This window comes from Papio anubis, chromosome 6, assembly GCF_008728515.1.
Source record: "Papio anubis isolate 15944 chromosome 6, Panubis1.0, whole genome shotgun sequence".
Classification (NCBI taxonomy): domain Eukaryota; kingdom Metazoa; phylum Chordata; class Mammalia; order Primates; family Cercopithecidae; genus Papio; species Papio anubis.
This window is the reverse complement of record NC_044981.1, coordinates 138341916-138367596: the sequence shown is the minus strand read 5'-3', so window position 1 is coordinate 138367596 and position 25681 is coordinate 138341916. Positions and strand designations below refer to the sequence as shown.

Genomic DNA, 25681 nt, shown 5'->3' with positions numbered 1-25681 from the left:
CACTGAGCTCTCAGGATCTTCATTCTTGACCATTCATTGGACAGTTCCTTTTGCCCACATATGCAGCAAAGCCTCATAGACCACAGACAAGGCTAGCCCCAAATTATTTGTGTTCTTTCTCATAATATACAAGGCCATTTCCAAAAGAATTTGAAATATGGAAATTCAGTTCTACGTAATTTTTTTAAAATGTAAATTAACTTATTTTTCTTCTGCATTATGTCACACAGGCTATTCCTGTTGCTTGTCAAATCACAATTAACTAACTAAGTGGGCATTTAAAGGCTCTCCATAGACCTCCCTCTGGTCTCCTCGGCTTCTGTGGATGTCTTCTACACTTTTGCCACTCTATACAAAATTTTAGTAAATTCTAATACAAAATTCTCTCGTTTGAGCCTTATTCCATCTATTCTCCTACCCTTGGAAATGCTAATTATCTCAGTAAAGAGCCTAAATGTGCATTTTAAAGTATAATTCCAATCATTCCTTTTGTATAAATCCTTTTTAAGAAGAGATGAGATCCCAATCCTATTCATAGTGTATTTTTAATATACATGCTTCTACGTATTACACACATATGACACCTGATTCTCTCAATAACCCTTCGAAGCTGAAATTGCTTTATTATCCTCACTTTACAGAGGAAGAAATTAAGGCTCAGAGCAATTGTGACCTAATTATAGGTCCAATGCTGGTAAGAAGTAAAGGCACAACCGGAGCACAGGTCTTCTGACTCCAAATCCCCCCATCTTGATGCTACCAAACAGATTCTACAATGATGTATCAAGTAGTGGCATTATGATATATCAAGTACCGGCATTATATTATTAAAAGACTACCTGATAAAAAGATCCGAGTCTCAGCAGAAAACCATCATGTGTTTCTTAAAATCTCACCTAAGGCACTGCCCTCACTGAGAAGTAGCAGATATGAACAAGAAAAACAACACAAAATAGTTTATCAAGTGGAACTTATATTTCATTTTTTATTAGGCCTTTAGAACCAAAAGCTTAAAGTGATTTTTCAACTAACGATATACTTTATTTATTATGATACTATTATACCTATTGCTTTTCACTTTCATTGTTTAGCATGTGTGAATGTGTTACCAAGTTTCAAATATTAAAGATCTGTTTCTAATACAAGTAAGAAGGAAACTGAAAAATAAGGCACTAAAACCCTGAGAAAACATATTTGATGAACAAGGTTAGGAAGCAAAGCATCAGCGGTGATTTAGCTAATAACTCTAATTTCATTCCACGTGTGCTTCGCCTGCTAAAAACCTTCTGTGGTATAACACTTTAGTGACCTTTCAGGCAACAACAGGCTAAAATACCTCTTCCTATAAAGGATTGTGTTTTCCTTATCGGGGAAAAAAAATAGCTCAGAGTCCATCCAGTGATTTTAGCCCAGACCGAACACCTCAAGCTCACACGGTCAGCTTGAATTCCTGCCACTAACTAGAGCTTAGTGGGAAAAAAGTGATTCTTTTCAATTTGGCTTAAGGTTGGATATGTTTTATGTTTCTTTTGTATTACTGGAGCTAAGTACCCTTGGAATTTATACCTATGGAAATAATGGAAAGACGCTCTATTTTGATAGGCCCTATTAATTTCCTTTATATTTAGAATAACTCATTGAAAGACACTAAAATGTTTGATGTCTTTCAGTGAGTTATTCTAAATATTTAGGCTTAGCTTCCTATGAACTGCCTTTTAAATTTTCCCGTCATGGTTTTTTACAGCTCTGTCTTCAAAAGGGAGTATGTTGAATAGTGGCTTTGTCATTAATCACCAAGGGATAATTTTATATTACAATACCTCATTGCCAACATGTATTTAATAAAACAGTTTTAAGTTTGCTGAACTCAGTGTTCAGGATTAAAAGGTTTAAATAAAAGAGAGGCTCACAACAGGAAATATATATCACAAAGAATATTTATTCAAAAAGCTTTTTTATCTTACTTGGTAATTTCTAAATTCCACTATCATTAATGTTATTAAATCATAGTTATTAAATTGATATGGCACTTAACAAATTTAAAATAATTGCACTTGCAATTATTACAGTACATCTACTGCCCCCACCCATAGGTCAATAGATGTAAACATACCCACACTGTAGATAAGAAAATGAAGGCAAAAAGAAAATACACTTGCAAAGAAAATGATAGCATTCTAAGTTGTCTTTTGGAGGTGATGGATATGTTATTACCTTGATTGTGGTAAAGATTTCACAGGTATGCACAGGTCCAAACTTATCAAATTGCACACATTAAATATGTGCAGTGTTTTGCATGTCAATTATACCTCAGTATAGCTCTTTAAAAAAAAAAAATCCTGAGTTGTCTTCAGAGAACCAAATGCAAATCACTCCAAAAAGGCAGAGATTAAGAAAGTACCTTTTTTTTTCACCTTCAGTCCAGTCGTGTGCCTCTGTTTAGGGTTTTATAAACTGGCCAGAAGGAAAACAATGTTATTCCTACCAATTACCAAGATTTGTAACACTCAATAGCATTCATCAATGAATGACCATCTCACTGGAGTCCTTTTGATGCGAATGCATGTCCTAACCTCTTTCCTTCCACTCCTTTTGGCCAAAGAGGATGTAGTGGTGGTTTCTTCCTACTGGTATCCAAAAAGTTTCTGTTGTGTATCTCACGGCACCAGGTAACAACTTTGTAGATTGTCTATAAAAAGTCTTTGTTATATCATTCAAGGCCTTGGCAGTCAGCCAAATTTCACTTGGAAGTTTTTCTAGCATCTTCCATGCTCCGATCAATTGCCTTATTTTCCTTTACAGCCTAAAGGGTGTAAGAGTTTATTTGGTAAATACCTATTGAGTGTCTTCCATGAGCCAGACACTGTTCTGGGTTCTGAGGCTAGCATGGTAAACAGTAGAAAGCAGTAAATCTCTTGTAGCTTGTATTACAGTAGTGGAGGAAATCGAAAAATAAGCAAGCAGATTTATACATCAGGTAGAAATAGGTTGCAATGAAGCAAAATAAAGCTGAGTGAGGAGAAAGAAATTCATCTCTAACATCCCAGCAAGTCCCCAATTTCCCTTGCACTAATTAGAGTTACATTTCCCTTTTCCCAAGCATCTCTTCACTTAGATGTACCACTTATAACTTAAATACTACATTTCTAAAAGAAAGCCAAACACCAACTCCCTTTTGACACTGTTTTTTTCTTTAAAAGCAGCAATATGCCCCTGGCAAACAAATTTCTGAGACTCAACTTTGAACCTTTTCTTTTCCTCCCTTTCCCCCATGTTCAAAAACTTGCCATGAACTATGTTTTCTACCTCTTTGTCCATTCATCTCAAATTCATTGACATCTTTCCTTTCTCATTCTCCTAATTCTAATTCAGGTTTTTAGTACTTCTTGTCTGTCTTTCACATTTTCTGTTAAGCATTGAAGTTACACAGACAATATGCCAAGTCACATGAAAGAAAACATCTCTCATAACTTTAAAAATCGTCATTATCAGTCCTACAAGATGGGGATGAGACTATAAATAATTTTCAGAAGAAAGGATGGCTTAAATGCATATTTGGTGTCCTGTATAAATTATCAGACACAGAGCACGTGAACTAAACCTTGAAGGATGCTACCCTCTTAAAGATACATTACAAAAACAAAAAACAAAATACCACATTGGCAACTATCACTGGCAAATTCAGCAAAGGTAATTTCTGATAAGTCATTGTTTACATCCAAATATTTCTACAATATTAAATCAAAGAATAATCTAATACTGTAGATTCTTACAGTATTAGATGGGAAGAAGATAAAGAGCAAATTTTCTAGAAAGAACAGAGTAAAAGATGCTGGAGAATAAATAACAAAAGGGGAACTCAAAGCAATTACTTAAGACTTTTGTTAAATTAATAACGTAGAAAGAACATAAAAACGTGATTTGATGCTTTTGATCACTGTAGATAACATTCGAAAAATGTACTAGAATGGCATAAGTCAAATGCAGAAATCTCTTTTTCAATATACATACAAAGGAAATAGAATACCTGGTTTCTACTCTCATCCTCAAATGTTGTGTGGCCTCAGGATAAAACTCAATAAATCTGTATTGATTTGTAAAATTAAGATAATTATTCTTACCAACCTCAAAGTAATTTTGTGAAGATAAATGATCTCACTTGAAAGGGCTTCATGAACTATTAAGTATTTTGCAATTTGGGGGAATGTAGTTTATTTTTAAGGATGTAAGGAGATTCTTGATTGATAGAAGTTACTCTTTTCTAAATAATGCAGAGATAAGTTACGACCCAAACATCTAGCTGCCATCCAAATTACTTGGACAAAAAGCTGTCAAATATTTTATGACCCTTATTGCTCAGAAAAGTTTTAGAATATGAGTAGTCTCTTTAGAGCCTGAATAAATGTCATTATGTAAAAGAAACTGAAAACAGAACAAAGTGGTATTAAGGGTATCTTAAAAATGTAAACTAACCCCACTAATTCCATTTTTGAGAGGAAAAAAACACCTCTACCTCTATATCTATCTACATGGCACCCCAAAAAGTTCCATATGTGGTTGAAGAACCCTTCTGTAAAAGGTGAGAAGAATCAAGTCTCCCTGTGCTGACCCCCATAATCTTAACTATAATGGGTGGTTGGATCCAGTTGATCTCCTATTCCTCTCTCTGGGGTCTCTAGGAAGACATCCAAACAATTTCTGAGAAGAAGTGCACACGAAAATTTGCTGTACACCATCTCCTTGGCTGTGAACTCAAGCATGTAGGTAAAATAAACTGTAGAAAATATGCCCTCTCCTCCTGATTTAAATTTGAATGCCCCCTCACAAGTGAAATGGTAAAAATCCAGCCTGGTTACATTCAGAGCTGCTTCTTTTCTCATCTTGGTTCTGGGTCACCTTCTGTTGGAATTTCTTCCATACCTAGGCCATCAGCATGGTCCGAATAATCAGAATGATCACAGTCCTTCCATCAGAGCTTTAGTGCTGTCCTCCCTAATCTGGGAGTTGTAAGCCATCTCTCTCCACCTACACAGCATACAGATCATGGTTAATAAGAGCAAGCCCCAGGCCACTCAAGCTCCATTCGCACCACAGACTCAGGACACCCTCATTTCCCTTTTCTCGTGTCTTTGGAAGGTCTACATTGCTTCTGACTCAAGCTTTGCTTTCCATTTTTGGACCTAATTCTATCCATTGGGCTTGAAGATTCATCTTATTTTCTTCAATTATCCCTTGGTTCATCCAAAGATCTTTGGTTCGTAATTATCATCTGTTTTTTTGTTTTGTTTTGTTTTTTTCTGCCATCCTCCCTAAATCCCTGTGAACAAGTGAATAAATATTTCAAAACTAACACAATGATAATAACAACAACAGCAGTAGCAGTAAAAATACTAATAAACCTGAGTTTGACTTGGATCTCAATTTCAGTGGAGACCTTAACTGTTTCTGTCTGCCATGATCTTGATCTATTGTAACCCACTCTCCACCACCATGGTAGAGACCATCTTACTAAGAGAGAAGCTCAGAGCAGTGAAGCTCTAACTCGGTGAATACCTCTTAGAAAACTAGTCATTAATTTAGTCTCATTGTCAACAACAGCCCTTCCAGATAAACAGAAATGTAGACACTATCTGCAACAAATCCCCAGTCTTAAACTATATATATATATATATATTTTTTTTTTTTTTTTTTTTTTTTTTTTGAGACAGAGTTTCCCTCTTGTCACCCAGCTGGAGTGCAATGGCATGATCTCAGCTCACTGCAACTTCTGCCTCTGGAGTTCAAGCAATTCTCCTGAGCCTCCCGAGTAGCTGGGATTACAGACGCGAGCCATCATGCCCAGCTAATTTTTGTATTTTTAGTAGAGACAGGGTTTCACCAAGTTGGCCAGGCTGGTCTTGAACTGCTGACCTTAGGTGACCCATTCGCCTCGGCCTCCCAAAGTGCTGGGATTACAGGCATGAGCCACTGCACCCAGTCAATAATTTTTTTAAGTGCAAACTTTAAATAGAGTCACTGTGTAATTATTACATAGTTCTTCTGGCACTGTTTGTATTAGCTAAGGTACAATGTAGAAGACAAAAGAGGATCACACTCTTTTGATCCATTTCCTGTAAAATACTGGCTATGGTTCTATAGTTGTCCCAAATTAAGAATTTTCTGTCTTCTCTTTCTGCTATGCTGAATGGCTTAGAATTATAAAGAAATCTTGGATTTTTTGAGGGGCTCTTAATTTTCTTCTTTTACACCATATGTCTCATCCAGGACTCTACACTCCTCACTTTATTCTCATACAAATTGTATGAGATAAATATGATAATTCCTATTTTAAGAGATGTTAAGTTGTTTATCCAAGGTCACATAGCTGGCAAAAGGAAAAGCAGAATTAAACCCTGGTCCTTCTAATATCAAGGTCTCTGTTTTTGTCATTATACCATTCCACTTTGGATGAGAAGAGACATTCTGCCTCGGTAAAAGGGTTTCCCATGAGAAAAGAAATGCACTATCAAGTCATGAAAAGTCCTGGTGGAATCTTAAATGCATATTACTAGGTGAAAGCAGCCAGCCAGAAAGGGCTACATGCTGTGTGAGTCCAATGACATGACATTCTGTAGAAGGCAAAATTATAAAGACAGCAAAAAGATCAGTGATCACCAGGGGTTGGAGGAGGAAGCAATGATTAGAAGGAGAACAGGGGAATTTTAGGTCAGTGAAACTATTATGATACTCTAATGGTAGATTCATGTCATGCATTTATCAAAACCCATAAAATGTACACCACCAAGAATAAACGTTAATGTAAACTATGGACTTTGGATGATGACAATGTGTCAGTGTAGGTTCACTGATTGTAATAAATGTACCATTCTAGTGTAGGGTATTGATAGTGGGGGATGTTGTGTTTGTGTCAGGGCAGGAAATATACAGGAATTATCTGTACTTTCTGCTCCATTTTTCTGTGAACCTAAAACTGCTCTAAAAAAATAAGGTCTTTTTGTAAGAGAAAACAAAGGATTTCTCCACTACACAGACATCATGGACTTTATGTTACTTTGCACCCTGCTTCAGTTTCTGTCTGTAGCACCCCAAATATTAGTAAGAGAATAACTAGACAAAGTAAGCCAATAGAAGGAGATGCTAGAAAAAAAGGAATGGGTGTCCTAGGGCATTCTGCTTATCTCTATTTGACTTTCTTTCTCCTTTCTCTTATTTTGTTGACCTTGTGTTCTTTTGTTTCTTTTATCCCCACTCTAAAACCTCTTTATTCACAAATGAAAAAGAAAAAACAAAAACTAAACTTTTTCACAGTACTTTTAGACTTGACTGTTCCAGTTACCATTGCTGCCAAAACTTAGTGGTATAAAGCAACCATTTATTACGCTCATAGGTTCTGTGGGTTAATAACTCAGACAGGCACAGAGGGGATGGCTTGCCTCTGTTGTCTGATGTCAGAAACCTGAGCTGGGAAGATACCAAGACTGAACTGACTCAACAGTGAGGGTCTAGAATCATTTGAAGGAAACTTGTCCGACCCACAGCCCACAGACCATATGCAGCCCAGGACAGCTTTGAATGCGTCCTAAAACAAATCTGTAAACTTTCTTAAAATATTGTGACATTTTTTGGCATTTTTTTAGCTCACCACCTATCGGTAGTATTAGTGTATTTTATGTGTGACCCAAGACAGTTCTTCTTCTTCCAGTGTGGCCCAGGGAAGCCAAAAGACACCCCTGATTTAAAGGTATTTTATTTCCCACACCTGGGTTTGGATGCTGACTATCAGCTGATACGTTGGTTGTATTGTTACTGAAACACTTATCCATTGGTCCTTCATTGATCTCTCCATGCGGGCCAGCTTGGGCTTCCTTGTGGCATCATGGCTGTGTTCCAAGAGAGAACATCCCAAAAGAGCAAGAGAAAAGTGCATGATACTTTTATGATCTACCCTTAGAATCCCCATAGTGTCATTTATAGCATAGTCAAAGCTGCCAGAAAGGTCTACCCATGTTCAAGAGGAAGAGACATACTCAAACCATTGTATGGGAGAAATGTCAAAGTCATATTGTAAAAATATGTAACATAGGAGATACTCTTGCTGCCATTTTGGAAAATATAATCTGCCACAGTAACTCTTATTATATCTTATTGTATCTTACATAGCTAAGTATGTGTTGAATCTGAATATTTGGTTAGACTGTTCCACATGTTTACCTCTGATTGTTTCGGATCGTAAACCGCATTTGGCAGGGACAGCAATGTTGAGTTAATTTACATGACCTCCACCACAGTACCTTGTGCTTGATAACCATAACATGTAATATTATTACTAGCGCTGCAATTGCTGGTAGATACATGCACTTGAGTGGTCATTATTTATATTTATATGCTATAACATTTTGTAGCATGTCACAGAAAATCTACACTAACCAAAAAGGCATATAGCATCTCCATTGTGTAAATGAACTCTATTACTCCAATTAGGTCTTGGTTATTTGAAAATAGTACATCATTTTTTTTCTACCAAGTGAATAGATTCTTGTAAAGCAATAATTGAATCTTACAATGAGTGGTGGGGGAGGGAGGCAGCGGAATCACTACCTTGAAGGAACTATCATTTCTTCCATTTCTTTTTTCTTAGCAATTAGTTACTTTTAAAAGTTTAATAGATTATTACTAATAAAAGGTTTATTAGTAATCTGTGTGGGGCCTTGATCAATCAAGGATGTTTATCTCTTCTGAAAAGCTAACTAATGAAGACAATTGTCCCTTTTCAGTTGATTTCATAGGTGGCTTTGACTCTTATGGCTATCAAGGGCCTCAGAAGACATCTCATTTACAACTACAGCCTATGTACATGTAAGTATTTTACTTGGAAGGTGTTCTTCTGGGGGTACTAAAGACAATCAAGTAACTGTATCATGATAGAAAATCAATGGCATGCAGCTTTTGTTCAGTTACATACTTCCAGTATTTTTTCTATTAATATTGTTTTGACTGGGATAGTTTCAATAACATTTTTCCATGAATTTTTCTTATTTGACTTCTAAGAAATGTCTTTTCTAAAGTGACCTTTAGTCTTACATAAGTATCACCTACATGGCTCAAAAGCCTGTGTTAATTATCTACCACTTCTTTGAGTTGCCAAAAAGTTGTAGTTTTTGAAAATTATATAACAATGTAGGCAGTTATATGTAATTATGTATAAACCACATGTTCTGGTTTCAGTTGACAGTGGTTGTCCTGGCATAATTATTATTCTCAAAAGAGTTCTCATTTAGATGTTAAATAATAGGTTCACCCAAGTTATATGTAGTGTTAAAAAAAATAAAAAACTGAGTAATACACTTTCTCTATCATTTTTCTGATGTAAAAGTGAAAATGACTGGAACATTAACACTGAAACTTATCGAACCCTTAACTCTAGCACTCAAGAGAGCAGACATACAATCAGAGCCTGATTTTTATATCTGTGTTTAGGCAAATTCCCTTGGATAACAACTGATAACAAATTCTATATATCAGCATCAAGTGATATGCTGAATTGCAAGCGAAGATCAAAATAGAAAGTAAGATTCCAATTCATTTTAAAATGTGAACTTCTCTTTGAAGATATGTGTTTGTTGTCGTTGTCCTCCACCATTGAATCATTTTACCTTTTAATATCTTTAGTGTATAGGATAATAAATGGAGTTTGGGAGTAAGTACTGCTCCTCCAAAGAAATTAATCTTTAAACATCCCTCTTTTCAGCTTCTTTTTTAAAAAAGAATAATCTTGCACTGTGCCTGCCTTTTTCTTTGTGTCACTTGTAGTTCTCTGAAATCATTTGCTAATAGCACCCACAAAACAGACTTCAGCAGTTAAGAAGTCAACCAAAATTTTGCTTCATTCAAAGCATTGCGTCTATAAACAGTGTATTACACATTTCCTCTTTTACATCCCCACAACCACTGCCCTAATTCATGCAATGTATGACCTGTTAAGTTTTTCGGTCTCTTCCTTATTTCAGAACCTCCAATGTATCCTCCATATGGCTGCCAAATTAACTATCCTAAAGCACTGCGCTGATGATTTCACTTCCCTGCTTCAAAGCTATCAAGGAGTCCCTATTACCTACTGTTGAAACAGTATCTCTTATCTTCAACTCTTAATAACGTTTGAGTCCCAACCCTATGCAGATGATGCTGGATATATTAGGAAAATGTAGTAATGAATAAGAACTAGCCCTGTCCTCCTGAAGTTTATAATCTATTGAGAGCATAAACAGTCTGATAGCTCCCCTTAACCACTTTTTTCTAGCCAAAGTAGAACTCTTGCCTTATCCAAATATATGTATTTTTCCAATTGTTCATGCTGTTCTCTAGACACCAAACACCATCTTTTTTCCAAATTCCACTCTTTGAAACCCCACTATCCTTTGAATTTTCTTAAGATATATTCCTTTATGAAGCATTTCTTAATCTTTTCTCCTCTAATATTTCTCTTTTATTTCTTTCACCATGTACTACAGTTGTTTGCTATGCATGCCAAACCTTCCCTATCCCCCCAGAAAGATTCTTGATAGCTACAAAAACAATAAAACATGATCAATCCTTGACACTCCTTATCATTCTTTTCAATATTTTATGTAACATTCTCTAAAGTGTTCTATTTAAAAAGGTAGACCAATCAGGAATAGTGGTTAAGATGACCTACTGAAGGCATATTGTCTGAGATTAAATTCCCTGCGACCACGGGCATGTAGCTTTGTTTGAATAACTCTATTTAATATTACCAAGCCTAAGTTTCCTCACCTGCAAAATAGAGATAGCATACAGACTTTATCTGATTGCTCTGAAATTATACGAAAGAATATATATTTAAAGTACATGAAACACAGGACATGTCACATAGTAAGTGCTTAATAAACATAATTCATAGTGGTAGAATAATGCTTATGTTAATAAACATCACTCATGAAAAGGCTGTATCAAGTCAGAAGTAACATATACTATAAGTCATTCCTAAAAGATCTCCTCTGTAAATGGTATATTATATATAACAGCAGTCCTCTGGGCCATGAATAGTCCTGGCCCATGGCCTGTTAGGAGCTGAGCACAGAGCAGGAGGTGAGCAGCAGGTGAGGGAACATTATTGCCTAAGCTCTGCCTCCTGTCTGATTAGGAGCAGCATTAGATTCTCATAGCAGTGCGAACCTTATTGTGAACTGCATGTGTGAGGGATCTAGGTTTTGTGATCCTTATGAGAATCTAATGCCTGATGATCTGAGATGGAACAGTTTCATCCTAAAACCATTCCCCCCAACCCTGGGCTATGGGAAAATTGTCTTCCACAAAAGCAGTCTCTGGTGCCAAAAAGGTTGAGGACTGCTAATGTATAATATAAACTCAGGTAACATATATCAATATATTTGTGCTCAAGAGTAGAATATGGCCGGGCACGGTGGTTCACGCCTGTAATCCTAGCACTTTGGGAGGCTGAGGTGGGTGGATCACCTGAGGTCAGGAGTTCGAGACCAGCCTGGCCAACATGGAGAAACGCCATCTCTACTAAAAATACAAAAATTAGCCAGGTGTGGTGGTGCACACCTATAATTCCAGTTACTTGGGAGGCTGAGGCAGGAGAATCTGTGGAACCTGGGAGGCAGAGGTTGCAGTGAGCCAAGATCATGCCACTGCACTCCAGCCTGGGTAACAAAGCGAGGTTCTGTCTCAAAAAAAAAAAAAAAAATAGAATAAAATATCTAGAAGGTTTGTAATTGTTTGCTACTAATATTATTATATAATATTTTATTGTATTGGCCAATATGAATGATCAATGAATATTATCAAGCTGTAATAAATTAGATGTAATCTCTTATCTAAAGATAAACATGAGAATGCTAGTTATATGCAATTTAATATATTAAATTCAAATCAAGCATTTATAATTCTAATGGGCTTTAAAGAAGAGACTCTACAAAGATAGATATCTTTGTCCAGAATTAAATTCCATGAGGACAAAACTTCCCGTGATTTTGTTACACAGAGCACTTTAAATACCAATTAAAAGTTATAAAAAATATATTGTTTTCCTCTTTCCTGCATGAGAGTGGTAAAATTGTATCAGAGCTTTCAAGTCTCACTGGTCATAAAATGTTTAATGGAATTCAGATTTAGGAAGTTTTGTATACTTAAGGTACATTTAAAAATTACTAGTCAAAATACTCCAATCATCCCTTCCACAAAACATCCCATAGGAGACCTTGGACCCAGAACAGTAAGGTTTTATTTTACAGATGAGGAAACTCAACCCAAAAAAAAAAAAACAAAAGTCACACAACTTGTTAGTGGTGCAGCCATGATTATCTGCGGGTTTTCCTGACCCCTTCAGTCAGTGTTCTTTCCAAATTCTTAAATAGACTGCGAGTTTGACCTGGTATTACATTCTGATTTTTAATTGGCTTGTTTGTATTCTTACCACTAACTTAGCTGCCACATTTCCATACACGGCTGTGCCTCTCTCCCTTTTCTGCATTCTGTTTATTTCTTTTTTATTTTACATTATGCACTGTTAAATGAAGGGCCTTTTCAACTTCATAGCCCACAAAACCAATCATCTGAGAGCCACTGTTTATTGAAAATCTAGTGAAAAACCAAAACTGACACACCTATAAACCTCATCCCCTACTGAGAGGCACAGAACTTAGCATCTCCTATGTCTTTATCATTTAGCGTGTACCTTCTGTCAACCTGCCATAAATATGTCTTGTAAAGTAAGAGTAATTTAACTTCAGGGGCCAGTTCAAACACCCTAACAATATTATATAGCAAATGGAAACAAAAGCTGTTCCTTGGAAGGAAAACAAGTGTTGAAAAGCAATATGCACTTTTAGCTGTGGGGCTCCCACTGTTCCCAGCAAATCTTCTGTGGCCAAGATCCTGGACAAAGCTTTGAAAACACTGCTGACCTACAGTCACAGCTGTGTTTTGGTTCTTGCAAACAACGAATAGACAGTCCTCTTAAGTTGGGTGACTGTTCTTGGTTTGTAATTTTTCAGATTATGTATAACTAATCTAAAAATGAAAGATTTTAATTATATTAATTATATTTTTCTTACAGTTTGGTAAATGTTGTTGAAACAAACCAATAGCAACCAAGTTGCTGCACAGAAAAAATCCCACGTCTGCACTCCAGCCTGGGCGACAGAGCTAGACTCTGTCAAAAAAAAAAAAAAAAAAAAAATCCCATGTCTACAGCTTAAGTTTTTAACAAAATAGCTGCTTTGACTACCAGGGACCTAAGTGACTGTCAGAGCAAGTAGAGATCTGATTGGGCTTCCAGCAATATAAGAATATCCTATAGTATATCAGACATTTGAAAACATTGCATTCTTTGTGGCAGCCTAATTGTACAGAAGTACATATTCATGTCAGTTGTCCCTGGAAATAGATTCTAAATGACCAAAACTGGCCTCTCTATCCATGCAGTTAAAATGAATTTAAAAAAAGGAGGAAAATTATTTAAAACCCAATTTGGGCTTCTTTTTTGTTTGTTTGTTTGTTTGCTCTTGTGCTTGGAAAGGTGAGAGAAGGTGGTGAGCAATAGGCACCCGTCGCTTTCTCCCTTGACTAAAAACATCTTTTCTCTCTCTTAGGTCAAAATAATACAGATGACTTCAGTATGTCAGCCCACGAACCTTTCAAAGAACTTTTTTCGCAGTGGCCTCCTGCATTTTATGAAGAGCAAGAAGCAACCGAGTTTAAATACGTATACGTATTAACAAAACAAATGCAAAGCCTCTACATACAACACTGACACACACACACACGCACACACACACACACGCACACACACACACACACGCACACACACACGTGAGCACGCACACACCAATTCCACTTGACCTCCTCTTTCTAACTGAAACAGAAAAATATGCAGGACACGCCCATCTTGGATTTCCTGAAAGCAGGCTCCTTTCTCCCAGGCCTTTGGAAAGTTCAAAAGGAGATGTGTTGATGCCCAACGGTTGCTGGCCATTGCTAACTCCTCTGCAGCCCAGCCGGTCGGCCTCTGTGAGCTGGGAAGTCATCCAAGGCACATTAGTTTGAGAGCTCTGTCTTCTGCACTCCACACATCTTGACAGCACCACGGCTACTTAGGCAATGTAATTGCAAAAACAAACAAAACATGTCATGATGACCTTGTACCCGAAGTCCGAAATGGCAGATTGTTTGCCCTAAAGGCTGTACCGTACATACTTGCCTTAACCCACCTATGTTGTGTGCCCAAGAATCTCAGTGCAGACAGCCCCAAGTCACTTCCTTTAGGCTAACACACTGCTATTAATTCTGAATGAGTTCAAGCCTGTGTGTTTCATGTCAAGGAACAAGACTGAATAGCTCAGCAGCTCCAGTGTGTCTGTATAAGAAAAGTGCCAGCTGTCAGCAAAGTGCTTTACCATAGAGCCTCCATGGTGGCCCAAAAGAGACAAGTAACAATAACAATATTTGTCATCTTTGTAATTCTAAAATATGGTCTTCTGATGGGGTTGGGGATGGGACAGAGTAAAACATTAATCTACTAAACTCACTAATCTACTGGAAGCAGAAAGCAGAAATGGCTTAACTCGCTGATTTTATTTATTGCACTCTAGGTGCTTTTCTAAGTATCTACAATTGTCTTTTACTAACACAGAAACAGCTGTGGATTTCTATCAACAGAGGCCAACTGAATATGTATTAGCTATGTTTACTCTTTTATATCTAATTCAAATTGAAGACTCTACGTAGGTGAACTTTTTTTTCTAACTTCAGCGTACAAGATTATTTTTGGGTGGGTGGGGGGAGCAATAGTTACCTTGGTGAAATATTTGAGATCTTTTTGTGGTATTTGGGGGATCCGTTGTGTGTTAGAGTGTATTTCAATCCTCCTGTATTATTGTGGCAGAAAAAAACTGTGCTGTTAACGTAGTTGGCAACAAGATGCCTTTGGAAACTTAATAGTAGGTCAATGTGTTTATGGAATATTCTGAACTCCTAGGAAATTTTGTTCTATATTTTAAAGCATTATTTGGTTTTCATTAGTGGAAAACATAATTAGCTCAGGCTTATCAGGAACTCAGATGAGTCGTATCTTTTCTTGGATACACCTGAGACATTAAACTCAATTTTTTGAAACTAACACACCATTCTTTAGTGCAGTGAAATTCAGAAGTTATAAATTGGCATGGAGCAAGTTTTTTCTTTGATTTCTATGAAGTTTCAGTTATTGGATTAAACTACTTTGGACCTTAGCCCATTCAGATCTACATACACCAGTTCCATTACTGTGTTTGCATGGATGTCTGTAATATACACACACAGAAACATTTGAAAATGATAGAGGAACAAAGAGTTATCATTGGAACATAAACTATAAAAAAAGATTCCAGCACTCATGCTTGAATTTCCTCAGTGGGTTGTATGTTTGTCCATACATACATGTATAAAATAAACAATTGCGAACATGTCAGTGAAACCTCATAAGACGCTTTTATAGTGACATGCATGTTTAGTGTATGAGAAAAATATTTACCAATGTATTGTCCTTTGATTCCTAAAATATAAATACTATACATGCCACAAACTATTCTAATGTGACTTTTAATGTGACTATTAAAATGAGGTTTCACTGTACGTTCATGCTGTGGTGACATTTCACCTTATACTACATGTATATGGCTACAGAAAATAAGCCCTCATATTCCTGCTTTCAGTTACAGCCAAGTTTTCACCAAATCATGACTATCATCACCACCAAAATTTTAAAAAACAGTAGTTGACTACTAAAAAGTAATAGGTGGACAGGTCTTTTATGGGAGTAGTAAGCACAGTAGTGTGATTATATCTGGGAAAACATCTACGGTTGTACAGCTGTATCCTCCTCAAAATCCGGTGAAGAATGCTATTTTTCTAGGCTGAGCTTTTGTTATAAACCTAATATTCAGAAGGCAAGAGTTATGATCCTGATGTGTCCTTTTTTTTGCATTTGTTAATTCTGAATGTATTTTTAACAGAGTGATTTTTTTGACTTACTCGTGTAATTTGCATTTTAAAAATAAATGGAAAAATGCTTAAGTTTCTGAGCCATCCCTGAAAACCCCTGCTGCTTCTCATGGTGTATTTGCTTATGTCATTGACAGAGAAACTCTATTAAATGTACATGAAGGCAACACTGATATTTTGTGCAGTGCAGGGATATGTCAGCAGTGAAAAGAAATTGCCAGGTCATGGCATCATTTCTGCTCAGTCATAGGTAACATGTACTTTCATTATCTGCTAACACTGAGGGTTCTTTTAGAAGACTGCCTGCAATAGACTTGTCATTTGGAGAACTTTCCCCCACCCCACCTTCTATCTGGGATTTAGAGTTAGCATCAAGCTAATAGTTGACAGAGGGTTAGGTCACAATTTTTTAAAATCTTGGTTAAATTATAGGCAGAGTTTTTCTTTTTATTTTTACAGGCCAAATTATTTAAAATAATCTAAAATACTCATTTATTTCCACTTTGATTACAGAATCTTTTGTTATTGTTATTCAAATATTGATATTCACCTCAATAGAAGACAGTATTGGGATAAAGCAGGCAAATAGAAAAGATTAGCCACTGGCATTAGCGATTGTACAAACAATGTTTCAGATGAGGTTGATTGTATGCACCCAAAGAATTGAGGGCAGCAGGCGCAGGCTGCTCCAGGTGCAGGCTGTGTCAGGTTCAGAATTATGTCCTTTCTCCCACTGCATACAGACACACACCAGCTCCCATCAGTGAAAATGCTGGAGCTGACTGAAGACACGAAAGGCTTCGAGGCCATATTTTAAGAAGCTGAAGATCAACTTGTAGTCCTTGACATCTCAGCTGCATGGTGAAAGCCTTCTAAATGATCAAGCTGGCTTTTACTTTTGTCCCCTGTGTAAAAAGTATACTGATATGGTGTTCATTGAAGTCACTGTGAATAACTGTCAGGATGTTTCTTCACACTGTGATGTGAAATGCACACAACAATGTAGTTGCATAAAAAGGACAAAACTGATAGATCAACTATATGTATATATACTGTAAAGAAAGGATTCTTTCTTCTGGAGTTCTCAATTAAATAGATCGTGAGTTTGGTAAAATCCTGTGGAACCAAGATCTACATCTGTTAACTGTTAAAAAATATAACCTCTGATGCATTTCACTCTGCTATACATCTGATACATTTCACTCTAATATAATGAGTAGACCATTTTAATTCAGAAATACAAACTCATTTTAAACAGGTCACATTTTAGAACAAACTTTTGAGATCCAAACCAATTCATAATTCAAACCCATAAAATAAAACCTACTAAGGCAGTTAAGGAACTATTCAATATTAGCTTGTGTCCTGAAAATGCAAATAACTCATCATTGCATAGCAAATTTTAGGATGTATACTCTGGTCAGAATAGAATAAAACAAATCCTGGACTCTATCAACTGACCCTGAGTTTTATAAATTCAAATAAACTTTGATAAGGAAGGCCCTAAAACAGTATTAAATCATAAAATATTTCTGAATTATTATGTATCAGGTTCAGTGTAGTATCAATGTTAAATATATTTTATTATATCATAGTTTTTAAAAACATAATCCAAATTGATATGCAAACATGTAGATATGATGTGTTCTTATACATTAGTAAGACACTTATGTGTTCAATTTCAGGGCTATATGTTTTTCTGTTATTTCATTTACAGTACACTTAGATGTAACTAATACCAGAGAGATTAAGATTACATAAGCAGTCTCGTGTTGACTATTTCCAATACCCTTCAAGAAAATATTTCTTCAGATGTTCATCTGTCTTTGGTAAAATTTTAGCACTCAACACTTGTACTTAGGAAGCTTTTACATGAATACCCTTACATTGTAAAATTCCAATTATTCTTGTCACATGCAAATCTTTGCTTAGGATCCACTGCCTGATGCTCCTTTCCTTTTATTTATGCCTATCTTCCACCTACTCCAAGAAAGGAAAGAACAAAGTCTGTGATTAATACACAATGTCCAGTTTACAATATGCGAGCATCTTGAAACAATTCTGATAGTTGTGAGGGCCAAATGCATAAAACATACATGTATTTTATGACTTTAAATTCAACAAAACTTGAACTAGATAATACATTCAAGGATCACATCTCCCACTGAAATCTGCACAATGTTAGGAGACATGACTACCCACGACAGCAAAAAGGACAAGCTGAGTTCCTCCTAAAAGGGATAAAGGCGGATTTTTATAATGACGGTTATTTTTTTAAAATCCTTAATTATTATGGAGTTTAGAAGCAAACGCGCTTAAAATTTTAAAATAATAAAAGTTAATTTCTGTAAGACAAATTCAGAGAGAAAAAATCCTTTTACAAACCACATGTTGATGCTCTTACTCGTTCTAAATTGTTATTAAAATTAATGTGAGCATTTTCTATAATGAAAGTACCTTCATAATGTGACACCTTAACAATAAAACAGGTATATTTTAACTGCTTATTCTATGAATTTAAACTGTATTGGAAATGAATAAAACAACTCCCAAAAAAGATTGCAAATTTGGTGCTGTCACCCCAAGGATGATGGATTGATTCAATTAACCAGTAAGTCTTTTCTAAGAGTCCTTCAGGGAGTTATTTACCAGAGGCATACCTTGTTTATTCCCTTCCATGAGCCTATCATTTTTCTTCATTATTCTTCTAGTTTTACTTATCATATCATTTGGGGATATGCTGATCTTCATGTACAGAAGGTTTTGCACACAGCTGTCCAGACATACATCTTCCAGACTTCAAACTGGAGGCCACCAGAACACCTGAGCCTCTTGTCGTTGTTTACTCAGGCTGACCAAGATACGCTCAGGATGAAGTCAAATAGCTAGACTTACAAACTGGAAATCAATGGGAAAGTATCAAATTGAAGGAAAGCTATGAAAAATTATTCTTAAAAGTAGTAACCTTGTGTTCCACACATCGTGGAACTGGCTTCACCATAGATGACCTCCTTATCTCCAAAAGCAGGAAGGTAGGAGGAACAGATGGCCGAGAGGCCAGGACCCATGCTAATAATTCATGGTAAAACAAAAACACATTCAGTGTTTCTGTTGTTCTGGATATTGAAAGAGAAATAAATAATCTGAAACAGGAAACATTTTTGTTTCTAATGGGCCAAATCACCTGTCAGTTTAAGTTGCAAAGAGTAAGGATTCCAGCAGGGTGCGGTTGCTCACGCCTGTAATCCCAGCACTTTGGGAGGCCGAGGCGGGCGGATCACGAGGTCAGGAGATCCAGACCATCCTGGCTAACACGGTGAAACCCCGTCTCTACTAAAAACACAAAAAATTAACCGGGCGTGGTGGTGGGCACCTGTAGTTCCAGCTACTCGGGAGGCTGAGGCAGGAGAAAGGCGTGAACCCAGGAGGCGGAGCTTGCAGTGAGCCAGGATCGCGCCACTGCACCCCAGGCTGGGCGACAGAGTGAGACTCCATCTCAAAAAAAAAAAAAAAAAAAAAAGTAAGGATTCCATCTCATACCTGTTGTCAAATGGCTGTTATCAAAAAGATGAAAGATAGGTGTTGGCAAGTATGCAGAGGAAAGGGAACCCTTGTGCACTGTTGGTGGAAATGTAAATTACTGCAGCTATTATGAAAAATGGTGTGGAGTTCCTCCAAAAATCAAAAATAGGACTACTATATGATCCAGTAATCCCATTACTGGGTATATATCCAGAGGAAATGAAATCATCCTGTCAAAGAGATCTCTACACTCCCATGCTCATTGCAACATTATTCACAATAGCCAAGATACAGAATCAACCAAAGTATCCATCAACGGATAAGTGGATCAAGAAACTGTGGTATGTATGTGTATATATATATAAAAAATATATGCCTGCAATGGAATACTATTCAAGCCTTGCAAAAGAAGGAAATCCTGTCATTTAAAGCAATGTGGATGAGCCTAAAGGACATTATGTTAAATGAAATAAACCAGACACAAAAAGACATAGACTGTATAATCTCACTTATGTGTGGAACCTAAAAAGGCTGAATTCATAGAAGCAGTGAGTAGAATGGTGGTTACCAGAGGCTCAGGGTGGGGAGGATTAGAGGTAATGGTCAAAGGATACAAAATTTCAGTTAGACAGCAGGAATAAGTTCAAGAGATCCTTGTACAACTTGGTAACTGTACTTATTAATAGCAATGCATTGAATACTTGAAGTTGTCTAAGAGAATGGATTTTAAGTGTTCTGACCACAAAAAAAAAGAGAAACGTGAGGTAATAGATATGCTAATTAGCTAGAATTAGCCATTCAACAATATATACTTATATCAAAACATTATGTTGTACACCATAAATACATGCCAGTTTTATTTTTCATCTACAGAATAGTAAGGATTCAAGGAGAAATCTTCTGGAGATGAACTTCTTTACTAAATCTTGCTGTCCAGCACTAGCTACGTAGTTTGCCGGGCCCAGTGAACAATGAAAACGGGCCTTTCATTCAAAGGGTAGGAAGAACATGCTGCCAAAGGTACTAAAGTATAAAACATTTTCCTTTAACAATATTTTCTTACTTATGAAGTATAACAAGGGTAGTAATAATATATGAGTAACAATATATAATTATAAAATATAAAAAGAATGTGTCATAATTGCATATAATACAATAAACATACTTTATTAATGGGACTTCTCAATGATTATAAGATTTTCCTGACTCACATTTCTGCAACTTTATTGATTAAATCATAAAAATGTAAACTTTTAGCCAGCTCATTTTCAATCAATACAATTGAAAAAGATGTCAGCCATTCTTGCAAATGCATTGCAATTTCTTATGCTTTTTAATTTTAAGAAGAATCTTTTTGCTGACCCAACTGTTGCTGGAGCTATTATGAACATTTTACAGACTGTGAAAATATTGGGATACATTTCTCATACATTACTTTGAAAAAAATTAGGTAAATAATTTTGAAAGATAAATTTGGCTGGGCACGAGGCGACCGGATCACTTGAGTCCACGAGTTTGAGACCAGCCTGGCCAACATGGTGAAACCCCGTCTCTACTAAAAATATAAAAACTGGCCAGGCATGGTGGCACAAGCCTGTAGTCCCAGCTACGTTGGGGGCTGAGGCGGGAGAATCACTTGAACCCAGGAGGTGGAGGTTGCAGTGAGCTGAGATAGCGCCACTGCACACCAGCGTGAGCGATAGAGCAAGACTCTGTCTCAAAAATAATAATAATAATAATAAGATAAATTTTAGGCATCTAAAGCTGATAACTCACAAAACACTTTTTCTGAAAAGATTTAACTCTTCATAAAAATTAGTTTCATTAGTTTTATCTAAATTTTAAAATTCAGATGAAATGTTTTTAAAAATGTTTACATAATTTTAAGTCATTTAAATTATTTAAATTAAATGATTTAAAATAAAAACAAATTTTGACTTAATTTTTAAATAATTATTTTTCCTTTTTAAATTTTTAATTATCTAAATTTAATTAGAATTTTAATTCATTTGGATTTGATTTTAAATAAAAAGCTATTCAGTGGCATTTTAGTGTTTTCTCTGACATTTCTTATAATTTGTGGAGGTTGTATAAGAAACTGAAAGTGGCTTCGTGATTTGTATATAATTCAAAACATGTTTATGTATTCTATCACTATATCCTTCATTACAAGAAAATCAATTTTTCATATTATTTTTTATTGGTAATCTGTTTATCTCAAGCTTTATATGACAATAGAGTTATTTTCGGTTTACTGCAAATGCTACAATATTCAAGTTAATTTTCTTTGTAAGCCTGTGGATATATGATTTGGAATGTTTCAACACTTTTCAAAACTGAAGACCGTAAACTCCTTGAATAATTTCTAATTCAACTAACTTCCTGATATGCTTTATTGCAATGTCTATGTGTATGTGAGTTTATTTTTCAATAATTTACTGACAAAGTTCACTGGTTGAGCACCGAGAGTTACTGTCCCAACACTAAACTAGGGAATATTTGTGCAGAAGCTGCAAGGAGTTGCTCTCTTGGGGGATTAACAGGCAAGTTGGTTTCCCATGGTTCCCAACACCGCCTGGGTCCCCTGTTTTCCCAAGATACAAGGTACAGATACCTTGCAGCTACTGTCACTGTTCTCATTGCCAATATAGTTCCAGGTCCCATCTGGGTCACACACTAAGCCCAGTGGTTCCCGGGGCACCCTCAATCCTGTGTGTGCATGCCAGGTAGCCAGGCCAATCACTATGCACCTGCATGCTGTGCCCAGGGCCCAGTGCCAGTGCCATTGGGCACTGCTGTTGGATCACAAAATTTCCATGAACACACCCCAGGACATCCCCTCTGCCAACCACATGTTGAAAAATAACACCTTAAGAATTTCATGAAGAGGATTGTAGAGTGATAAACCAACCACCAGACCCCTCTGAGAATGGGAACCATGTGCAACAAACTGCACCCATCACATGCCCATGAAGCCAGCTGCGCCTGCTAGAGGAGTCAAGAGTAAAAATTTCTTTCCACCCCAGCTGCCACTTCACCCTTACACCCATTTGTTACTGAAATAAATCGAAATTAAGACTTATTTTACGGAAAATTCCTGGTGGGATATGAAGGATCTGGGAACCCTGGAAGTTGTTCCTGGGCAGTGAGGATTTTATGGTATGGATATACTATGGCTTGTATACCTTTCACTTGTTGGAGAGCATCAGAGTTGTTTCTCCTTTCTGACCATTACAGATGATTATGATGAAGTTCTTTGTTCCAGACGCCAAGAACCTGGACACCTTCAACTGGTAACATATTTTGGTGAACCAGCCAGGAGTCCACTGGCTAAGGGCAGAGAAACCCGCCTAGCCTCCAGCTCCTATCATTAAAGCTCATGGAACAGGAAACATGGGAAAGCATGGCCTTATCAAGTTATAAGGATGCTAGAAGTCAAGGCCTTCATCCTGGGACAAAAGGAAAGCTCACAGTGGACCATCGCCTCTGGTGGGAAAACTTGCAAGTGGCACCAGTGCCCACCTAAGGTCAGAGACATCTGACACTCTAAGACTGGACACCAAAGGGGGACGCTCCGGGAGATCCTCCAGTCCTCAACCTCTCCAAAGCGGACGCCCTTGGCAGAAGTGCTGAGGCCCAGTACTAGGCCCTCTTACGAATTTTCTCTCACAGTTACAATACTGTTTGGCCCCAATCTTGTTTGGAATCTGAAGTTTGCTGTTGAATGGGAAAGTGGAATGGCATTGCATGTGGCCAGGCTTTTGTGCTGCTGTTCTAAGCAGGGGGCCTGGTTAACCTGTGATGCTCTCCTTTGGTGCTGTTTGGGCCCAGTATTCTTTGGAGTCTGGAGAGGTTTGGCTTTAAAAATCAAACTGCCAGGGAAACTTCTGTACCTGAAATTTTGGTTCACAGCCTTCGTTGGATTACCTATTGGGGCAAAGTGAAACCAGTGAGCTTGTATTGTTATCTCATGGCTAGGATTCCAAGCCATTAGATCTTCATTCATGTGTGTGTACCTGTCTAGATATCTTTATTTGTATGTAATTTATTGTTATATGTTGTGTCTATCAGATTGGCTGATAAGTAAAAGAGCGCTAATAAATTAAGCAAATAAGTCCAAGCAATCTTCAAGTTCATGTGACTTAAGTATAACTTTACAAAACAAGCTGACTTTAAAATAATGGGTAAAATAAAAATAGAAATACCTTCAGAATTGTCAGCGTACATTTTTGTCTGGATTTTATATTTGTCTCTGCTAGATATTTTGAGATGTCAGGGTTTAGCATAGAAGGTTATAAAACTATAAACCCAGCCAAAACAAAATGATCTTGGTTTGTGTGCCTTTTTTTGACAAATGAGAGTAAGCTGGTATTAGCTAAATCTTTTGATTTTGAGTTGTTGGCAAAAATACCCATGTATTTAACTTTGAGGCTCTTACTTAGGTTTAGGTGAGCATTTGATGTTCTCTGGTGATTAAAAACATGGTTAACAAGGAAATAACTAACTTCAAATGATAGTGTCCAATATCTCAGTTTACAGAAGTAATCTAGATAAACTGTTTAAAAATGAGGGAATTGAGTCCATGTATGGGGGATAAATGTTTTAGGTAAACTTTTTGCATAAATTAAAATCTTAAGTTTTTTTTGATACTCATTGAATATATGAGTCATTTCCAATTGAGAAAGGGTTATGATACAGGAAAACATGTTTCTAAAATTATGGAATTGTTCTTGTCTATAAATGCCCATAGCTGATGGTTCAGGATTTCTTGCTTTTTAGGGTCTCACTAAAGTTTTAGGTTACTAAACATAAGAATTCTAGTTAACATATAATTCTGTATACAAAATGTGCCCAAAAGGGTTATGTTATTAGTCAGAAAAGAATCATTTTGTCTAATTCAGAAGTTATCTAAAAGTTGGTTCAAATTACAGATTTGAAAAGGTTATTTATGAAACAATGTAGTAAAGAACTAGTAAGTAGGGGGTAAGGATGTGGAAATGTTTAGATAATAGTATATTATTTAAAACCTGATAGAGAATTGGAGACATTTGGCTAATTAACATTTCATAGTTAAAGCTCTTAGTCTTGATTAAAATAAAACAAATATTGTAAAGAAAAAAAAGACTTATTTTACTTATTAGTAAAAATAGTCTCAGGATGATTTATCTAAGAATGATGAATGATTATGTTTCCAAAGTATTAGATGGATACCAAGGCTGGTGAGTAGTTATGAACCATTTAATGAATTGAATTAAATGTCTAGTTACATGATAAAAACATGTAATCGAGACTAGCCTGGCCGACATGATAAAAACATAATATCTTCAACACGATAGAAATATAATAAAAACATGAAGTCATGTTTTTATTGCACTTCTATTAAAGAGAGATGTTTCGTTTGGCTAAGTGAAATTCATTATAGTGCATGGGTACTAACATTCATGAATATAATTCAACTAAGGGATTCTGAGAATGTAAATTCAAGAAGAGAATTTTTAAATAACAGCAAGCGCTGCTTTTTAGCTAAAATTATAAAATAAGAATTGTTAAGGTTAATGATAGTGTAAGTTCAATTATTGAACATAAGGTGGATTTATTGTTAATATGCATGTAGAAGCTAAAAATATACCCAATTATAATGCATCTTGAATTGAGACATTCCATGTCAAAAGAGTAAATTGAAATGACTATATTTTATGTAATTAAAGATTATATTTTCTTCATCTATATTTTCTATATGGGTATATATTGGAAGCACTGGAATACTAAAGTTTCCTTTACTTTTTTTTCTTTTTTTTTTTTAACATTCTGCAATGTAAGATAATATTAAGTATACAATAAGTGACACAGTATTCTACATGGTCACAGCACCTAAGCAGTAGACCCAAATTTCAAACCAAGTTGTTCTGTTCATAAAATCCCACAGTTCTAACCTCTAATAAACAAAATCTCCAGAGGACAGTATGCAGATATAAGTAGCTATGTTTTTTTCTTTGATATCAGAGAAGGCTTCTCTCTCTGATTATAGTCAATCTTATTAATTCACTCACAGAATTAATTGTTCCCACTCTATTCAAGGAACTTCCTTCCTTCAACCCACCTCACTTACTCCCACTTTCCACAAATACATTTAATT

General features: G+C 36.2%; 1 protein-coding gene across 5 annotated transcripts in view; it reads left to right on the top strand.

Moving 5' to 3' along the window:
* Nucleotides 1-18580, top strand: part of NKAIN2 (sodium/potassium transporting ATPase interacting 2) — a 1050385-nt gene extending 1031805 nt beyond the window's left edge. For 3 of the 5 annotated variants that reach the window (XR_004184591.1, XR_004184593.1, XR_004184592.1), the window contains 3 exons: nucleotides 8775-8856; nucleotides 9478-9566; nucleotides 13635-18580. Coding sequence is in view for 2 of the 5 variants with exons in the window: in XM_009206175.4 (XP_009204439.2) it covers nucleotides 8775-8856; nucleotides 13635-13644 (92 nt within the window). In the remaining 3 variants the exon portion in view is untranslated. The remainder of the gene's footprint in view (nucleotides 1-8774; nucleotides 8857-9477; nucleotides 9567-13634) is intronic. The other 2 variants (XM_009206175.4, XM_017958360.3) reach the window with 1 other exon arrangement.
* The last annotated feature ends 7101 nt before the right edge of the window (nucleotides 18581-25681 follow it).